General features: G+C 37.1%; 1 protein-coding gene across 13 annotated transcripts; it reads left to right on the forward strand.

Annotated features, from left to right (window-relative positions):
* Nucleotides 1-1,947: 1,947 nt before the first annotated feature.
* On the forward strand, nucleotides 1,948-11,700 carry LOC104224466 (uncharacterized). 13 transcript variants are annotated; one of them, XM_009776129.2, is made up of 21 exons: nucleotides 1,949-2,310; nucleotides 3,112-4,317; nucleotides 4,493-4,696; nucleotides 5,268-5,372; nucleotides 5,479-5,544; nucleotides 5,638-5,802; nucleotides 6,269-6,340; nucleotides 6,418-6,548; nucleotides 6,704-6,842; nucleotides 6,943-7,012; nucleotides 7,103-7,230; nucleotides 7,339-7,395; nucleotides 8,014-8,199; nucleotides 8,310-8,402; nucleotides 8,494-8,579; nucleotides 8,842-8,908; nucleotides 8,996-9,062; nucleotides 9,172-9,308; nucleotides 9,940-10,031; nucleotides 10,580-10,646; nucleotides 11,093-11,700. In XM_009776129.2, the coding sequence occupies exons 2-21, from the start codon at nucleotides 3,112-3,114 to the stop codon at nucleotides 11,288-11,290; spliced, it is 3,336 nt and encodes a 1,111-aa protein (XP_009774431.1). In that variant the 5' UTR covers nucleotides 1,949-2,310; the 3' UTR covers nucleotides 11,291-11,700. The 13 variants fall into 13 exon arrangements, 8 of the variants coding, with proteins under 8 accessions (XP_070018412.1, XP_070018413.1, XP_009774435.1 ...); XM_070162310.1 differs by having other exon boundaries at nucleotides 1,950-2,075; nucleotides 2,181-4,317; XM_070162311.1 differs by having other exon boundaries at nucleotides 1,948-4,317; nucleotides 8,044-8,199.
* Nucleotides 11,701-18,491: the final 6,791 nt, after the last annotated feature.

The raw sequence follows: 18,491 nt of genomic DNA on the forward strand, positions 1-18,491 counted from the left end.
ACTCCGTTATGTATTATCCATGCTTAATATGATGATTATCAATATTGAACAACGCTTGTGAAAGTATTCTTGGTAATTGACCATGGTTGAGAATTGACTCAAGTTGAGATTTATGTTGTGAAGCGATTGTGGAATCGGGATGAGATATATTGTTGATTCCCTTGCCGGGATGTTATTGCTTATGATATTGTTTCCCTTGCCGGGATGTTATTGCTTATGATATTATTTCCCTTGCCAAGATATTATTGATATACTATTGTTCCCTTGACGAAATTCTATTGTGATTTTATGATTCCCTTGCCCGAATTGCTTTGTGATTGTTGCTTGGGTAAGGAAGAATGGAAAGCACGAAGGGTGATGCCGTGCGTGATATTTGTGAGCGAGTGTTAATGCACGAAGGGTGATGCCGTGCGTGATAGTTGTGAGCGAGTGTTAATGCACGAAGGGTGATGCCGTGCCGATATTATGAATGTAAAAGAACGAAGGGTGATGCCGTGCCATGATATGAGTTAAAATGCACGAAGGATAATGTCGTGCCATGATTATGTGAGGTAAAAGCACGAAGGGTGATGCCGTGCCGAATCTATTGATTTTTATGGTGAGAAGGAGAGTAAAATCACGAAGGGTGATGCCGTGTATTTGTTATTGATTTCCTTATTCTTGATGATATGAAATTTTGGTGTTCCTTATGTTTCTCTACTGAGATTCTGTTAGTACTTGTTATTCCCCGCAGCATGTTCCCCTTTCCCATCTTTAACTGCTAGTTTCTGTTACTATTATTTGTTGTACATGATTTAACTACACATGCTTACTTGGTAGTCTTGTCCTAGCCTCGTCACTACTTCGTCGAGGTTAGGCTCGACACTTACCAGCACATGGGGTCGGTTGTGCTGATACTACACTCTATACTGTGTGTAGATCCTGGTGCTGGAGCATTTGGACTACAATGAAGTTGCTGCCTTTAGTCCAGCGGAGACCCGAGCTAGTCCTGCAGACGTCCGCAGGCCTTGGCGTCCCCTTCTATCTTTTCCATTCTGTTTTTATGTATTTCAGAGACAAACTTGTATTTTTCATTCAGACCACTGTTTGTAGATGGTCCGTGACATTGTGACACCAATTCTGGGTAGAGTTGTATGTCGGATTTTGTAATAGTATTTAGTTAAATTATCAGATTTCGTCTTTCGCATTTCTTTTATTATTATGGTTATTTCGCTGTTGATCACATGTTAATTTGGAATTGTTAAAAGGTTAAGGAAAAATGGTAATAAAATTTGTAACACTCGGCTTGCCTAGCTTTCACGAGTAGTCGCCATCACGATTCCCGAGGGATGGAAAACCGGGTCGTGACAGTATATAATACGACCGATCGATTAACAACCGGCGCTTTACCACTGAGCTACTTGGGAACAATAGGAGATTCGATCTCTTACCCATTCATTAGATAGAGAAGATCATGTCCAAGATTTCGCAATCCGTTACCGAATTTATTTCAATTTCAAAAGCTTGGATCAAATCGATATTCATGGACCAATTAAATAAAAAGGAAAAAAGAGATGATAGAAAATCCGTTTTTCCAGAATACTTAAAAGCACCGACCAAAATACAGAGACTCAAAAAAAGAAAAAGATCTCACTAAACTGCATTGTACTTTCTACCCTAACACCTATTAAGAAAAATCAAATATCCACAAACAAACTCCACTCTATTACATTCTTTTCATTTTGGGACATCTCTTTTTAATTAATTCCAATAAGAATAAAAAATACTTATTGGAATCATTCAATAGATAAAGTATTTTAAAGTCAGGTCAAATTGTACTTTGAATCTTTTTTCATTTGAATTTCTAGAATAATAAAATCTAAATATAAATCACCAAAAAAAAAAAAGTTATTAGAAATAAAAATATATATTTAAGAAACTTTTGGGATGATATAACAATCAAGTTGACATTGACTCAGCGGAATTTATTTTATCGGAGCTGGACATGTGATCGGAAATGAAGGTTTCAAAACGGAGCCCTAGAACCAGGCCTCAGAATCGCTTTCAACTGGGCATTTTGGAACTGAATCAAATAGGTATCCATTACTGTATTGTTTGAGAAATCTAGATAGAGACGACTCACAAGCTATAAGACAATTTCCTCTTAGGTTTAATATTTGGTGCTAAATCATGACTCGTAGGAAAAGTCTTCTAAGATTAACACCAAAGTGAAGGCTACTAGCTTGATTATAAGGTTTCAATTGGTACCAATGTCAGCGCCTGAGTTGGAGAGAGCATTGCACCATTTTTGAAGGAGTTCCTGAAAATTAGGTATCTACCATTTGACTCTGACATATAGTATGAATATTGAAACCATTACTATTATATTATAGACCTTGAAGCCATCAAGTTACATTATTTAATATTTTTTTTATGCTGTGACTTCCTAATATTCAATATTCAGGATGCGCGACAATGTTTCATTCAGATTTTAAATCTCTTAAAAAAAATTCTGAAATTAATATAAATTTCGTTTTATTAAAAAGTACTCTTAATGTTGCCTAGCTTCATCATTCATGCCTTGAGATTTGAGGAGAAGTATTGTGTATGATTCTCTTATAACTTTACTAAAATATACCTAATTGTTGCCTAGCTTCATCATTCAATGAATGTGTGAATAATTAAGTAGTCTAAACAATTTATATTCATGTTCGACTTACCAATTTACCAACAAGCAACATATTGGCATTGTTTGACTTTTAGGGGCAGTAAACTTTCTAATCTCATCTTTGCAAATTAGAAACAAAATCATTCATAAGACAAGCTTTAATCTAATGATATGAACCATGGACTTCAATAGTATATTGTGATATTGACCTTTGAGCCATCAAGTTGTATTTTTGTATATTTTTTGTTAGCTGTGATTTTCGTATATTTAATATTCATGGGAGATAATGTCTCGTGATCACATTTCTAATCTCTTAAAAGTCTTGTAAGACTATCACAAAAAAAGTTTTTCTTAGGGAAGTAAGTCAATGGTACATTTCTCAGAACCCCATAGTAGTGTCCTCCTCTCTCTCCCTTTTCAAAATATACTATACAGTAATGGATAGCGAACTGATTCCGTTCCAGATGGAGGCGATTCTGGGGCCTGATTCACAGCCATTTCAAACCTTTATTTCCGATCATTGGTCCAACTCCAAGGAGAAACGATCCAAGGCTGAGTGGATGTTCAACATGATGAAGCAAAAGGATCCAGAGTCCATTGCTCTTAAGCTTGTTGACTATCTTGGCCCTTCCCACGACATTTATTACCGTGAAAGGTGTGCTGGACTCCTTCGCAAGTTGCTTAATGATAATGACTTGTGCACTTGGCATAATCTTAGTGTCTCCACTCAATCGACCATCAAATCTATGATCGTTGATCGTTTCTCCGTTGAAGAACCAGGATTCATCATTCAAGAGCTCCTTATAACTGTTTGGACGCTTATTGATTCAGTTCGCGCAGATAAAACCTGGCCTGAACTATTGCCACCCCTGTACCAACGTGTCACTAATTCCAGTTTAGACCCGTACCTAAAAGGGGCAGCTTGCATAATATTTGCGATTCTATCTAAGGACATAGGCGAAACAACAGCACCTTGCATAAAAGATTTGCACAAGCTATTCCTTAATACACTGAATGATGATACCCTCCACCTCCAAGTGAGGATCACTGCCGCAAGAGCTGTGATCACCTTCATTCAGAGCATACCGAGTTCAAATGAAAAAGAGCGGTTTCAAGAACTATTGCCAGGTATGATGAGAGCTTTGACTGACACATTGAACAACAAGAGGAGGGAGGATGCAGCAGAGCAGGTGCTGTTATTTCTTATAAAGTTGGCGAAGAATGAACCTAGGTTCTTGAGGAGGCAGCTAGTGGATGTGGTGGGTACCATGTTTGACATAGCAGAGGATAAGAGTTTGGAAGAAACGACAAGGCACTTGGCAATTGAGTTCGTATTAGCTTTGGTTGAGGCTAGGGAGAAGGCCCCTGGTATGATGAAGAAGCTGCCTTTGTTTACTACCACTTGTTTTGCAGTGTTGTTGAATTTGTTACGGGATATTAAGGACGAACCTAGCTGGCATAGTTCGGAGATCTGGAATGACCAGGCAGGGGTTACTGATAACTACATTTATGGTCGGGAGTGTTTAAGCCGGTTTTCTAAAGCATTAGGTGGCAAGACTATAGCTCCTATTGCACTAGAGCAGCTGGATGCTTATTTGATAGTCCCTGAGTGGGAGAAACGGCACGCAGCTCTCATTGCACTTTCTCAGATAGCTGAAGGAAGCTCAAAGGTACAAATCTGATGTCTCATTCGTGATTATATTGCGATGATTTTGTAGCATTTGAGAGGTGTTTTTTCGCTAGCAAACTGCTGGGATAGATAAGATTGTTTGCCACTAGCCCCTATTCGTTCTAATTTAGTTTTCTTCGTCTATTATCTTGAGCCCATGGTTTCTCTGTTTGTAGGTGATGATGAAGTATTTGGAGCAAATAATGAATATGGTTCTGCATGCTTTCCAAGATCCTCATCCTCGAGTCAGATGGGCTGCTATTAATGCAGTTGCGCAGTTCTCAATTGACTTCTCTCCACATTTGCAAGTACAATACCATAACTTTGTATTGCCTGCATTAGCTGCAGCTATGGATGATTTTCAACATCCTCGAGTGCAGGTCTGACCTATGGTGATATGAACCCTTTATGATCATTGGACTTCCCAAAATACAATTGTAGCTATAAAAAAATAGAGTATATTATTCTTGCAGGAAACAACCAGCAAAAGTATCTAACTTGCTGCACCTTTACAATGGTGTTACATATTCCATAAACTTGATGATCTATAAGTTTGTATAGGTTTAATCTTTTTAATCTTAAAAATTTGTTGTTGTTATATTCAGAGAATTTTTTTAATTAACTTTACATATTCTAGTATGTTTTATTGACAAGAGTCTTTGGCCTTACTTATGGAGCCTTAATTGCGCACTGCCTCAAATTTAAGCTTATGACTATATTTTGGTGTAAATAAAGTCTCACCTTAAATCCTTATCCCAAAAAAAAAAGTCTCACCTTAAATGACTGTAAATATGACACAAGAGAGAATGATTACTACACAGAGATATGTTAGGGGAGGTATCTGAAGTGACCTTTAATAGAGTTTGACGAATTCACAGCGTAAAGATTGTGTATAGATCTGTCATTACTGACTTCATTTATTTCATGATACTTTCTATGGCATTTTCATAGGCACATGCAGCTTTAGCTGTCTCGGATTTCTGTAAATCTGACAAGCCAGAAACTTTGGTACCCTACTTAGATAGAATACTCAACAAACAGCTTGTACTTCTACAGGTATGCAAATTTAGAGGCCACCTTGTTACAAAAGGCAGATTACTGCTAACAAGTTTAAGAGATTGATGGTGTATTTTCCTACTCATTGCTGTTGTTTGGAATGCAGAACGACAACGAAATGGTTCAAAGAGCAGCATTAAAGGCATTGTCTGGTATTGCTGATTTATCTAAGGTATTACCTACTTGCATTCATTTTTGACTCAGTTCAGTATCTGCTTATGTTATGGATATTGATGGCTAAAATATCATATATATACTTCAACAGGAGCAATTCCAAGCGTACTATGATTTTGTAATGCCATATTTGAAAACTATCCGGGCAAATGCAAATGATAAATCTAATCACAAGCTTCAAGTCAGAGCCTTCGAGTGCATAAGCCTGGTTGCATTGGCTGTAGGCAAAGAGAAATTCAGAGATGACTTAGAGCAGGTCATCTCCCAACTATGCCCATTACATCTTTTTGCTTGTGTGTGTGATGCGCAAGACATATATTCATGTTATTGGAAAAACTTATATACACCCGGTGTTTATACCATACAATCATAATTTATCAATGGTTAATGATAACTTGAGGTGAAAATACAAGTTAATTAACCACAATTAAGTGATAAAGCGTCAATGACACATCTCATATATTCATAGATTTGGTGTAAACATCATCATGAGCAAGTATCTTTCAGTAGTGCCATTGCAGATGGATTACATTGTCTTCAGCACTTGGGAGCAACGACTAATGACTCATATATAACTTCTCCTCCTAGTTCCTCTTTTGTCCTACATTCTGCCTCTCTTTTGACACTCTCGTTCTTCTCTTGGCAACGTGGTTGTGTGATCTTACCCGTTCTTTCATTTCTCAACATCAACTTTTTAAATTCTGTTTTTGGTGTCATTAAAGGTTATGGAAGTGCTCAAGTCATTTCAAAAATCACAAGTGAGAGAGGCTGATACTATTGTTTACATTCTACAGGTATGTGTTAATCCTTTGATTTTACGAGCTTAGAACTTTTTATATTGGCCTCTCAGCGTTTCTTGATTTCATCGCAGGCATCCAACAGAATTTGCCAGTGCATAGGGAAGGATTTTCTTCCTTACATGAGTACAGTCATGCCCTCTTTGGTTGAGTGTGCTCAATTTGAGCCCGATAAGACTGTATCGACTGATAAATTATATGATAGGTAAGCTTTTATGATTGAGGGTTGGCTTTGTCTTTATTTTTGAAGTTCATAGGATTTCTTGTTATTTCTTTTGCCTTACTCATCAGTACTAAGACTACTAGGGAAATGTGGTTATTGGGGCTACCTAGGATCAACTTGAGTTTCACATTTTGCAGTATACACAAAGTCAAGTTCGGGAAGGAAATGATATGCATCAAAGGAAGTGACCTCCTAGAGGTGAAATCTATAGCCTGTGGTCTCCTTGGTAGATATGCTCATAATTTGAAGGAAGAATTCTACCCATGGATTTCCCAGGTTAGCATGAATAAATAATTATCACTTGCACATTTACTTTTTCGTGTGCTGTTAAGTGGATTTGCAACAGGTGATACTTATGGCTTAAATCATGAAACAGGCTGCTTCAGTTTTAGCTCCGCTTCTTAAATTCTATATGGACGATGATGTCAGGAACTATGCTAATTATGGTAAAAAATGCTCGATTTCATATGGTTTTCTTCATTTTTATTTTAACTACTTCAACTTCTGATGAGATGTTATAATTTGTGGTGGTTAAGCATTGTCATCCCTGTTGCCTTCTGCTGAACTGGCGGTAGAGAAAGGGATTGCTCAAGGTGGAAACCAGTCATACTTCAAGCAGTTGTCTGGCGATATAATACTGGCTTTGGGGAACGCTTTATACTCGGTTGCCTTCAACATATGCTTCTGGTTTTTTTTATTTGGGGAAAAGGATTGACCTCCATTTATCTGAATAATGAGAAAGTGACACTTTGATGATTGCTATCTCATGCAGGAGTCTGAGGCAAAAATAAGTGCAAATATATTATGGGGATTGAATGAATGCCTATTGGTACGTCATGTTAAGATGATTTCTTTACTTTGATCCAAGTATGCAACTTTTTTCCTATGATGGTGGTGTGATGCTTTTGAGTTTCTCATGTCCATTATGATGAGCGAGACACTTTTCCAAGCTCGTCCCTCAAATCCCATAAAGGGCAGCCCGGTGAACAAAGCATCCTGCATTCACGCAGGGTCCGGAAAAGGGCGGCACCCCAAGGGGTGTGATGTAGACCGCCTATCCTAATGCAAGCATTAGTGGCTACTTCCACAGGTCGAACAGGTCACACAAAGACAATTTTACCGTTGCTCCAAGGCTCCCTTTCCTACCATAAATCCCATAATTACGAAATTTCCCTTGACATGAATAGGCAAGACATTAAACAGATTATTAACTATGTAGTAGATTGACTCCATAATGAAACTTATTTTCAGCAAGACAGAAAACAGATTATTAACTATGTGGTAGATTGTCTCCATAATGAAACTTATTTTCAGTAAATCACTGTTAAGCCAACTAATGACATGCTTCATGCTTACTGAAAAAGCAAGAAGCAGCACTAGCTGTAGAAATTAAATGAGTTTGAACTTCAGTTTTCACTATTATGGTACTTTTGGTAACTTCTTTCAGATCTGTGGATCACTTCTCAATGAAGATCAGGTTCATAGCATCATCGATGAGATAAAGCACGTTCTTATGGAAAGTTCACGCAGAAATGGAGAACTCACAAAGAGAGCAAAATCAGAAGACTTTGATGCTGAGGAGGCTGAATTGCTGAGGGCTGTAAGAGAGCTAGAAGATGAAGTTTGCATAAATGTATGTTTTATTAGAGAATTAAGTTCATATACAACTCACGACACCATATTATCTTTATACAAGCCTTTCACTTTAATTTATTCTTGACTCACTTATACTTGTTTTATCAGGTTGGTAACATATTGATTACACTGATCCACACATTCAAGGCTGCTTTCTTGCCTTTTTTCGATGAGCTTTCATTATATCTATTGCCTATGATGGTAAGTTTCAGGTCACTATAACCAATGTCATTCTAACCCCTAGGTTGTTTTTCATTTATATTTCTCATTGTGTTTTTTCCCCTGCTTGAAGGGAAAGGATAAAACAGCTGCAGAGAGAAGTATGTGTTTTCATGTTTTTGACATACTTGTGGTGTATTGCGGTGAAGCAGCTCTAAAGTAGGTCTATATCTATGTTTTTCTTAAATAAGATCATAAGTCTGATGAAGGGGAGTCTTGGCGTAACTGGTAAAGTTGTTGCCATGTGTCCAGGAGGAAGTCGTAGAAACAGCCTCTCCTCTTGCAGAAATGCAGGGTAAGGCTGCGTACAATAGAACCTTGTGGTTCGGCCCTTCCCTGGACCCGCGCATAGCCGAAGCTTAGTGCACCGGGTTGCCCTTTCAAGATCATAATTCTGATAGTCACTTTCTTTCCAAACTAGGTACTATAATATATATCTTCCTTTTCTTTTGAACTCAAGTGACGACGAAAAGCCAGTTGTTAGACAGGTTTGCCTATCTTGGTAGACGGGTCAGTTTTCAGTTGTGTTACATTTTCTTTTTGATTCATCCAAACACCATTAACGTCATGTTCAGAATGCGCTTTATGGACTTGGGTTGTGTGCGGAACATGGTGGTTCTGTTTTCAAACCTTTTGTTGGAGGTAAGATACTGTTGAATCTGATATTGAGATCCTTCTCATCAGGGGGAAATGGACGAAGAGTGATATATTTTTGTATTTACTACTTACTAAATCTCATGGTGTGTTTCAGAGGCTCTTTCGAGAATCAATGTAGTGATAACACATCTACACGATCGTGAGCCTGAGAATTTAAGTGCATATTATAATGCTGCTTTTGCGCTTGGTAAGATATGTCAATTTCATCAGGAAAGTATCGACGCAGCACAGGTATGTTTTTTTGGGGAATCCGGGATGTTTTCTTGTTCATGTATTATATCTATCTTCAGTTTGTATATACTATAGTTATTCTAAATTATCAGGTTTAGATTTTGAGCACTTCACTGCTACCTTCATTTCATGCATCAGTAGTTTTGAACTCGCTATAATCTTTTGACCAGGAGCCTTGTCGTAACTGGTAAAGTTGCTATCGTGTGACCAGGAAGTCACGGGTTCGAGCCATGGAAACAGCCTCTTGTAGAAATATAGGGTAAGGCGGCGTAAAATAGACCCTTGTGGTCCGGCCCTTCCCCGGATCTCGCGCATAGCGGGAGCGTAGTGCACCGGGTGCCCTATAATCTTTTGATCAAAAGTCTTTAGCTTTTAAATGAAAGTCAATATACCAGCTCGATACAATTGCAAACGCTAGCTCATGAAGTTCAAGACTGCCTTAGACAATTCCTTCATTTATTCTTTAGGCTTTCTAATTTAATTCTTAAATTTCTGGCTGTATCAAATAATACATATATTATCAGTACTTATCCTCGTTTTAGGTGAAATGGACTGAAAACATGGATTGATGCTCCTCCAATATACTTCATAAGATTGTTAAAAAAAATTCTTATTTGAAGTTTTTTGGTAGATTATTCCGTCTTGGTTGAATTGTCTGCCCATAAAAGAGGACACGGTTAAAGCCAAAGTAGTTCACAAACAGCTCTGTTCAATGGTTGAAAGGTATTAAATTAGTTTTCTTGTCACCTATTTTGTTTTACTTTTTTTTGAAATTTTCCTTATGTTACATCAACCACCATCATCCTACAAAGAAATTGAAAGAACTACAACTAAATTCAATGAATGAGGTAAAAACCATGTTAACCAAGTCTAAAAATCATTTTAAAATTCTGAGTATCAAAAGGCTGAGAAATAAAATACGAAGCGCAAACGGTGATGTCTTGATTCCTATTGGTCGGTCTGCTATCCGGAACAAACCTTTGTCCAAGTAATCTTCAATCAAATTCCTGAAATTTACACAATTATATATTATTTTTCTTGATATTAAATTTATAATTTCCTATACTTTCCTAACACATTCATACAAAATGTTGCTTTAGCAATTGATATATTCCTTTTACTTAACAAAATTATCTTTCATGGTGATTGTTACTGGGATTTTTTGGTTCTTCAATTAACAAAATTAACCAATGTTTGCAGACTCTAAAATGTAATCTCGCGCACTAATGTATTTTAATCTTTAATGTTTAACAAAATCTTCTGACTTACAGATCAGACGGAAAACTTTTGGGTCCCAACTATCAGCACCTTCCAAAGGTTATTTCAGTTTTTGTAGAGGTTAGTTCAAAATTTCAAGTAGCAGATGTTAGAATGAGTCATCATTTATGCAAGAGATTTGAGTGTTAGTCAGTTGACAATTAGCTCTCCATCTGTCTATTTGGAGGGTTAATTTGACATTTCATTTTTGTTTGTTTTCCTTTAGTTTATGTACAGCGAGACCTCTCTATAACAACCATCCTTTATAACAGAACTTCATCATAACTGCCACGTTTTCTTTGGAACCAATATCTCATGTTATGTTATTATATAATATGTTCTCTATAACAACACTTAATTGTAGCAGCCAAAAAATATTGGAACAAACGAGGTTGTTATAAAGAAGTTTGACTGTAGTTGATTAATCTAATTTTATGACTGTCTTATTGTACTTTGATATTTGCATCTGACGATCTTTTATGCTGATGTAGCCATAAAGTAATTGAAAGTTGGTTCTTTTATGTAAGGTTTTATGTGCTGGAGAGAATCTTGCTGCAGACGAAACTAAAAAATGCATGATTAATCTTTTGAGGCATTTTCAACAAACAGTACCAGCAACCACCTTGGCATCAGCATGCTCATTGTTATTGCCTCAGCATGAGATGGAATTGGAATCCATTTTATCACCCGAGGAAGATGTTAACATTTCGACATACGCAATGTAACTGCTAGTCTTGTGAACTTGTGGAAATCAATTCATTTTGGTGCTCAGTCCACTCGTCTCGAGCCGTGGAATCGGCCACTAATGCTTGCATCAGGGTAGGCTGCCTACATCACACCCCTTTGGGATGCGGCCCTTTTCCGGACCCTGTGTGAACGCGGGATGCTTTGTGCACCGGACTGCTCTTTTCTACTCCTCTGATTAAACATTGTTCATTTTGGAATGAGATTTCACGTTGGGAGGCTTAGGTGTGGAGAAACATGAACACCGTGCACTGCAAGTAGTGGAAACATGTATCTATGTATAAACTAGTTAAGAGCTAGCCCGTGCTGAGCCCGGGCCCGAGTTCAAAGTGGATAAGTAATACTTTTTGAGTTTTGATTAAAATAGAATAACATGTGGTACATTCTTAAATTTCTGTTAAATCTCCACTTTCTCCTCGTAAAAAACAATTCGAGCAAACTGAAACTACAAAGCGAACTTAAAATACAATCATGGATATGTATTTCTAGGGACCTGTTTCTTCTTGCGAGTCCAATTCCAAATTCTTCGGCACATGTTTTCTAATCTTGTATTCATCTCTTTGACTCCCGAATTGGCGAAGCGTGTGACATATTTCAAGAGAACTGCTTAAAAGCCATGCTAGTGCATACACATTACATTTAGACAATACATGGGGAAAAATAAGCAAATCTTATGTCTTCAGTTGTCTTTGAATGATAGTGTGTAGTGCCAACTAATGTAAGCCTTTCTCAAGACTATCGGTAGTAGGCTTTGCAACAAAAAGACTAAGAAATCCCTGTAAGCTATAGACCAGTTTATCAAATATATCTGTCTTTGCTGGAAAACAAGTGAAGCCAAAAGGTGCTCACCATATTGCTTGAATATACTACTCCTATATACAAATCTATGTAACAAAAAGGAGATTCCCTTGCACATTCGTGTTTCTGAGCCTAAAATTATGTTCATTTATGAGATTTTTTTAAAGTGAAAATCTAATCTTTAATTTGTATACAACCCGAAAAACGGAGAGCAAGAAAGTTTTGGTGTATATTGCAACTGTCAAGTTGGATCACTCATTTGTCATCTTTTATCATTTTGAATAATATAGAATTCAAGAGGAACCATTTAAACCATATTTAAAGACAAACAATCCTTAGATTAACACGAGTACAGAGTTTACACTGAAGAAAGAATTCCACATGTGTAGACCATATCAAAGAATTTTTATAGAGGATACTCATTATTGCATAAGTATATTCTAGATAGGAGTGTCCTGTGGAACCCCTTCATAATGTGGTTCTATGGATCCGTAAACACTATGCCTCTTAATTACTCAGCTTTACCCATATGAGAATCTCCAACCTGAAAAGACTAACATCACAAATATCAGTATAGTGACAAATGATTGGAATGAAAGTAAGGGAAACTCAACTACTGTAAAGCAAAAGGTAACTACATTCTTTCGCTAAATGTTCTTATTTTCAATTTCTTGGGTAATAAGAAAAAATACATGGTCATAAGCTTTTCTTAAAAGAAGAAGAGCTCTGTAGAAAATAGGATCTACCGAGACATAACTTTTCTCTAAGTTTTCAGTTAGTTTAACAGAAATATTTTGAGTTCCATAGCCGGCAAGAACGGAGAAAGAATTAATACACCAAATCATAGCCAGTTGTGTTATTTCACCTGCATCATTTAACTCATATAAGGCCACGCAAGCTACCAACCAAATGATTTTACAGCATGAAAATTAAACATCACCAAACAATAAATTCCTATATATCATCTACAATTAATTGGTAATATTACCAGAATTTGTATCTCTTCTCAGACAATTCAGTTGGTAAAAAAAGCTTCCCCGTGTCTTGATGAAGTATGGTTGTTATTCCCTTCAAATTTACATGGTGAACTGCATTTTGCATTCAGATCCGTTAATACACTCTCAAATTACATAATGATGTTATATGCTTATATTAGAAGGCTCTATATTTACGTTGTACATTTTGGTGAAAGCAATAGTTCCAAGATCAAACATCCATAACATAAACCATTTGGTCCCACTCTAACACGTCACCATTGCTTACATTCACATAGGTAATGTAAAAACATTAAAATCTAAATATGTCAAAATGACCATTTTTGTGATTTTTTGCTTAATAAAATTAATTCCTACATGCAAATTGAACCTAAGATGGTACAAAATTAAAACGTGACAAATTTTATAATTTTTCTATGATTTTAAAAATATTTGACATGCATGAAATGCAACTAAATAAAGAAAAACTCCTAAAAATCAATTAAAATTATTTTTGGCCTATTTTTAGGAGTTATTTTCATGTAGGGCAAAAATTAGGTGCTCACACATAGTCATGGGAACAAACAGAATCAAGCTGCACTCTGTAATAAAATTTACTAAGCTTAAAAAAAATAGTGGAGGAACACGGAATACATGAGTAACCATTACAACACACGCAGTCCCAACTCTAGAGTACTGTGACGATCCGGCCAATCGTCTCATGAGTTACCACTCCATTTCTCCCATTTCAGCTTCTTTGTGCTTCGCTATCCGTGTTTTTGTGGTATCGGGTTGGTCGGATCGAGTCCGAAATGGGTTTGGTGAAGTTTGAGACACTTAGTCTCTTTTAAGAAGGCTTAAGTTGGAAAAGTCAACCGGATGTTGACTTATGTGTTAGAAGGCTCAGAAGTGAGTTCTGATGGTTCGGCTTCGGGAGGTGATTTGTGACTTAGAAGCGCGATCGGAATGAGTTTTGGAGTTGTAGAGAAGATTTAGGCTTAAATTGGCGAAGTTGATATTTTGGCGGTTCCGGTTGATAGGCGAGATTTTGATATAGGGGCCGGAATGGAATTCCGAGAGTGGCAGTAGCTTCGTTGTGTCAATTGGGATGCGTGCGCAAAATTTTAGGTCATTCGGACGAGATTTGATAGACCTTTTGATCGAAAACATAATTTAAGAGTTCTTAGGCTTGAATCCTATGTTAAATTGGTGATTGATGTTGTTGTTGTCGACGCCCCCTTTTTCCCTCCTGAAAGAAGGCGAAATCGGGTTTACGACATTATGGGCAAAATAACTCTTATTCCCCTTTCGAGGAATCGGGATATGGAATTTGAAGAGTCGCCACCTAATGATTATAGTGCATTAGGACACTTAAAAAAAAGGATTTCTTGAAAGATAAACCAGAGTTCGGGTAAGGGCTTGAGATTATCTCGATGGGAAGGTGTTAGGCATCCCTCAAGATCCACTAGTGTGGTTCCCGGCCGTGGTTAGTTATGACTTTAAGAATATGAATAAACAAGAAAAATTTGCACATATGAAGTGTAAACAAGTTGAAAAATGTTGAAAGAAGAAAGACACAAGTGATTTTGAAAAGAGAAAATCTTAGTTGAAGAAAACACTAAGTTAAGAAAACATTGATAACTAAAGAAGGAGAAAAGGGGTCCTAGGTTTAAATATAATATGAATCAGTTTGGTGCAATACCCAGCAATCATTCTCGCACGAGATATTAGCGCACCGTCATCATCTCCATATTCTACCCTTCCCACCCCGTTAGGGTATTAAACGCGATTAGTTTCGTTTTACTTATTGCATGCTAGTACCCGTCCCAACCTATCAGTCCCGGGGCATTTTGACTTCTAATCCTAAAGGGAGGAAAGGGATGGAGGCATATATGGAGCTTAAAAGGATAAAATACTAGGACGTCAGTCAAAACAAATAACAAATAAGCGGGGCATAAAATAAATATGCAATGCTCACATAAAACCCCGTAAATCACATAGCAATTAGTTTATCATGTCTTGCATATACTGGTTTGGTCTTTAATTAAAACTTAAACGGCGGACGGATCAGTTTAACACATAGAATTAGATAAAAGGTCTGCATTAGGCAACTCAGATCCAATTGTCAGGAATTGAAGTACTTTAAATGAATTATTTAGAAAGTACCGATTTCAGAAAAAGCCTAATGCAGAAAGGATTAAAACAGATAGTTGAGATTGCAAAAATTCGGAATTGACTTTGAAATCAGCAGATTTGAAATACAGTAGAGTTATGAAAATGAGTTTCAAAAGTATAGCGACTTTAAAAGTAAGAACAAACTGAATACTGTTTTGAATATAACAGCTTCCTAAGATGAAAATTTAAGCAGAAGATTGAAAACCGTTTTAGCAAAGAGAGATGCAAGTTAAAAAAGAAATCGAGAATTTTGCAGACTTGTAAGAGTTCTGGCAATAAACATATTAGTACAAGTTTGTTGAAAACGCTGAATCCAATTTCTAGATTATTGCTTATACAGATTAGACAAGTTTGAACCCTGTAGGCAGGATATCTATACCTGTTATTAAGCCATTAAGAAAAAATGAGTATTTGATTACCCTACAATTTGCCTAACGTTTTCATGCATTTCCTATAGGCATGATTTCTACGTGCAACGGGTTATTCGATTATTAGGTCCTATAGGTAGGATTTCTACTAATTTGCGATATTAAATCTTATAGACATGATTTCTAAATGATTGAGTTAAAGGAATGTAAAGGCCTATAGACATGGTCTCTAGGCGATTGAAAGCATTAAAATCCTATAGGCATGGTATCTAGGTGATTGAAAGCATTAAAATCCTATAGGCATGATTTCTACCCTTTAACTCATGCAAGCAATATAAACCCCTCCCACACCCTTTACTAATATTCCCCGAGTTCTTTTTACAAGATTATTACAGGACCAGAAGAAAGAAAGTAAACAGAAATACATCACAGCCTACAGCTAGATCCGAGCAGCCTAATTCAATCTTAATACCCAATAACATATCTTTCACCAAATCCGGATTCCAGATTCCGAGGCCTTCTCTTACTTAGAGTGTTTCAAAGTTCCAAGGAGCCTCAAGAACTCCAGGCAATACTTACACTCTGAATAACCATTTAGTAACATAATAGTACAGTGTGGAAGTGCCAGCCCTCAGGCATCCAAGTTCAGAGGGAACTCAGGGGTCCCAAAGCATGGCTTGCAAGAGAGGGGCAGAACTTAATAGCTAAGCGTAAGTGCAAAGTGAAAAAGGGGATTGGGGAGCCGTGACTGGTGGTGGTCATGCCTAGCCACAAGGTAGGCTAGCACACCCCAGACCACCTGTTTGATTAAACAAATTAGGAGCAGACCTTTGAAGGTCAGACCAGGGTCTGGACAGTGATTAGGACACTACCAGACCCAAGTCCATGGCTAAAACACATAAAGGGGGAAAATGAATGGGGAACTGATTGAGTTTTGGATTCAAAGAACCCAGTTCAGAAACATAGACAACAATATTAGAGTGTTGTCATGCTTTGAACCATAACTCACATATAAAAGGGTAAAGGGTAAGGGAATTCACGTAAGAAAAATAATGATAAAGTTGCAGAAAATAGTAAAGAAAAAGCATAACAGAACTGGGATGTAAAACACATAGTCGAGAAACAGTTTTAAACTAAGATGGACATACCAGTTGCAAAGTAACAGAAAAAGAATAGCGGAGTAACCACAGCAAGCAAACAGCGGAAACAACTCAGGTTTTCAGCAGAACACTCGAAGATTCAAGGAGAACTTAAAAGTATTTCAGAAATAAAAGAGAAGTAGAAAACAGAACTGGTCTGTGTGTTGAGAGAAGAAGAGAGTTAGTTGACTGATTGCCTTTTTGTTCGTTTTACTTTTTTTGTTTTGTTTTTTTTTCTTTTTTTGTTCGAAAAAGGGGAGGGCTAAGCCCTTTATATAGTTTTGAAAACAGGTGAGGCAGGCAAAGGATACAAACATAGAAACTAATCAAATTAGTATCAATCAGGGTAGCCAGACTCCTTTAATTAAGGGTCTAGTTCAAACAACTAAGAAGGAAGAGAGAATCAGTTTATTAAGGCTAAATTAAGGAAAAGAGACCATATAGTGCACAAATAGGGCCAAATACATAGTTGGTATTTAAGGAGAGAGGGCACAGTAGGTATAAATTTGAAAAAAATCAGTCAAAGGATCTCGGATCCAGTTGCAAACCACAAAGAAACTGAGGTAATTAAGGAAATAGATGATCCAGACGTTGGTACAAAATCACAGAAGATACAGGATCAATTATTTAAGGAAAACATCAGTAAGGTAAAAAAGGTTCAATCAAGAGAAATCAGTGACGAATTTCTTAGCATGATTAAAGGGATTTCAAAACTTTGAAAGGGAAGCTTATATATAAAGCATACAGTTCAAACCAAAGAAGAACAATGAGAGTTTTCATAATCACAGGCAAATAAGATTTTGAGTTCGATTGCAGACTCGTCGTGAGTCTGTAAACTTAGAGTTTCAGAGTGAAACCCTAGTGTCTTTTACTCAAAGAAAAAGAAAACCCAAATTCTAGGGTTTCCCCCATCGAATCAAACACATAAACGAGAAGGCAAATGAACGGACTCAAGGAGTCTTATGAGAATCAGGCAAATACAATAGCAGGCTTGAAGCAATCAAAGAAAGAAAACCATTTTAAGGCATGAAGAACATGTTCAGACGACTTCGGAACTTAAGAAAGGATGGGGATTTAAACAGAACAGACAAACATGCTTAACAAGAAACACGAACATAGTTCAGGAAAGCAAAACATCAAGAAACACAGTAGTAAATACGCATGGTAGAAGAGTGAGAAAACAGACTTAATCATGTGAGCATACATATAAAAGTAGGAAGACAATACATGCGTAATAGAGGAGGAAAACATACGAGCATACTGCAGACAAACGTCTAAAGAAAAGAACAACAAGAATCGAAAGACTTTAAGAAACCCTAATTTGAAAACCAACAATTTTGAAAGGGAAATTTAGGGAAAACCCTCAAACGTCAAATATAGCATAGATTTAACATAGCTCTAAAAGAATAAAATGAAATGGAACCTCGAATAGGCTAGGGTTTCTGAGAACCCTAAAGGACGAGAAGGCTTGGAAGTCTCGAGAGAGGATCTGAGATGTTAAAGTCGAATCCAGGCTCAAAAGGCTAAGGTACGCCGGAGCAAGGCCGGAAACGGCCAAAGAATCTCGAATCGGCCAACGTCTGGATGAAGACCTTCGAAGTCTAGCCTCGAATATTCAGCGAGCAGGTGTATAGGAGCAGGAGATGGTGAGTAGAGATCATCCATGGCTAGGTTAGCCATGTATTCAATTGGATTTGGGGTCAGAGGGGGTAGGCGGCTACTAGGGTT

This window comes from Nicotiana sylvestris, chromosome 11 (assembly GCF_000393655.2).
Source record: "Nicotiana sylvestris chromosome 11, ASM39365v2, whole genome shotgun sequence".
Lineage (NCBI taxonomy): Eukaryota > Viridiplantae > Streptophyta > Magnoliopsida > Solanales > Solanaceae > Nicotiana > Nicotiana sylvestris.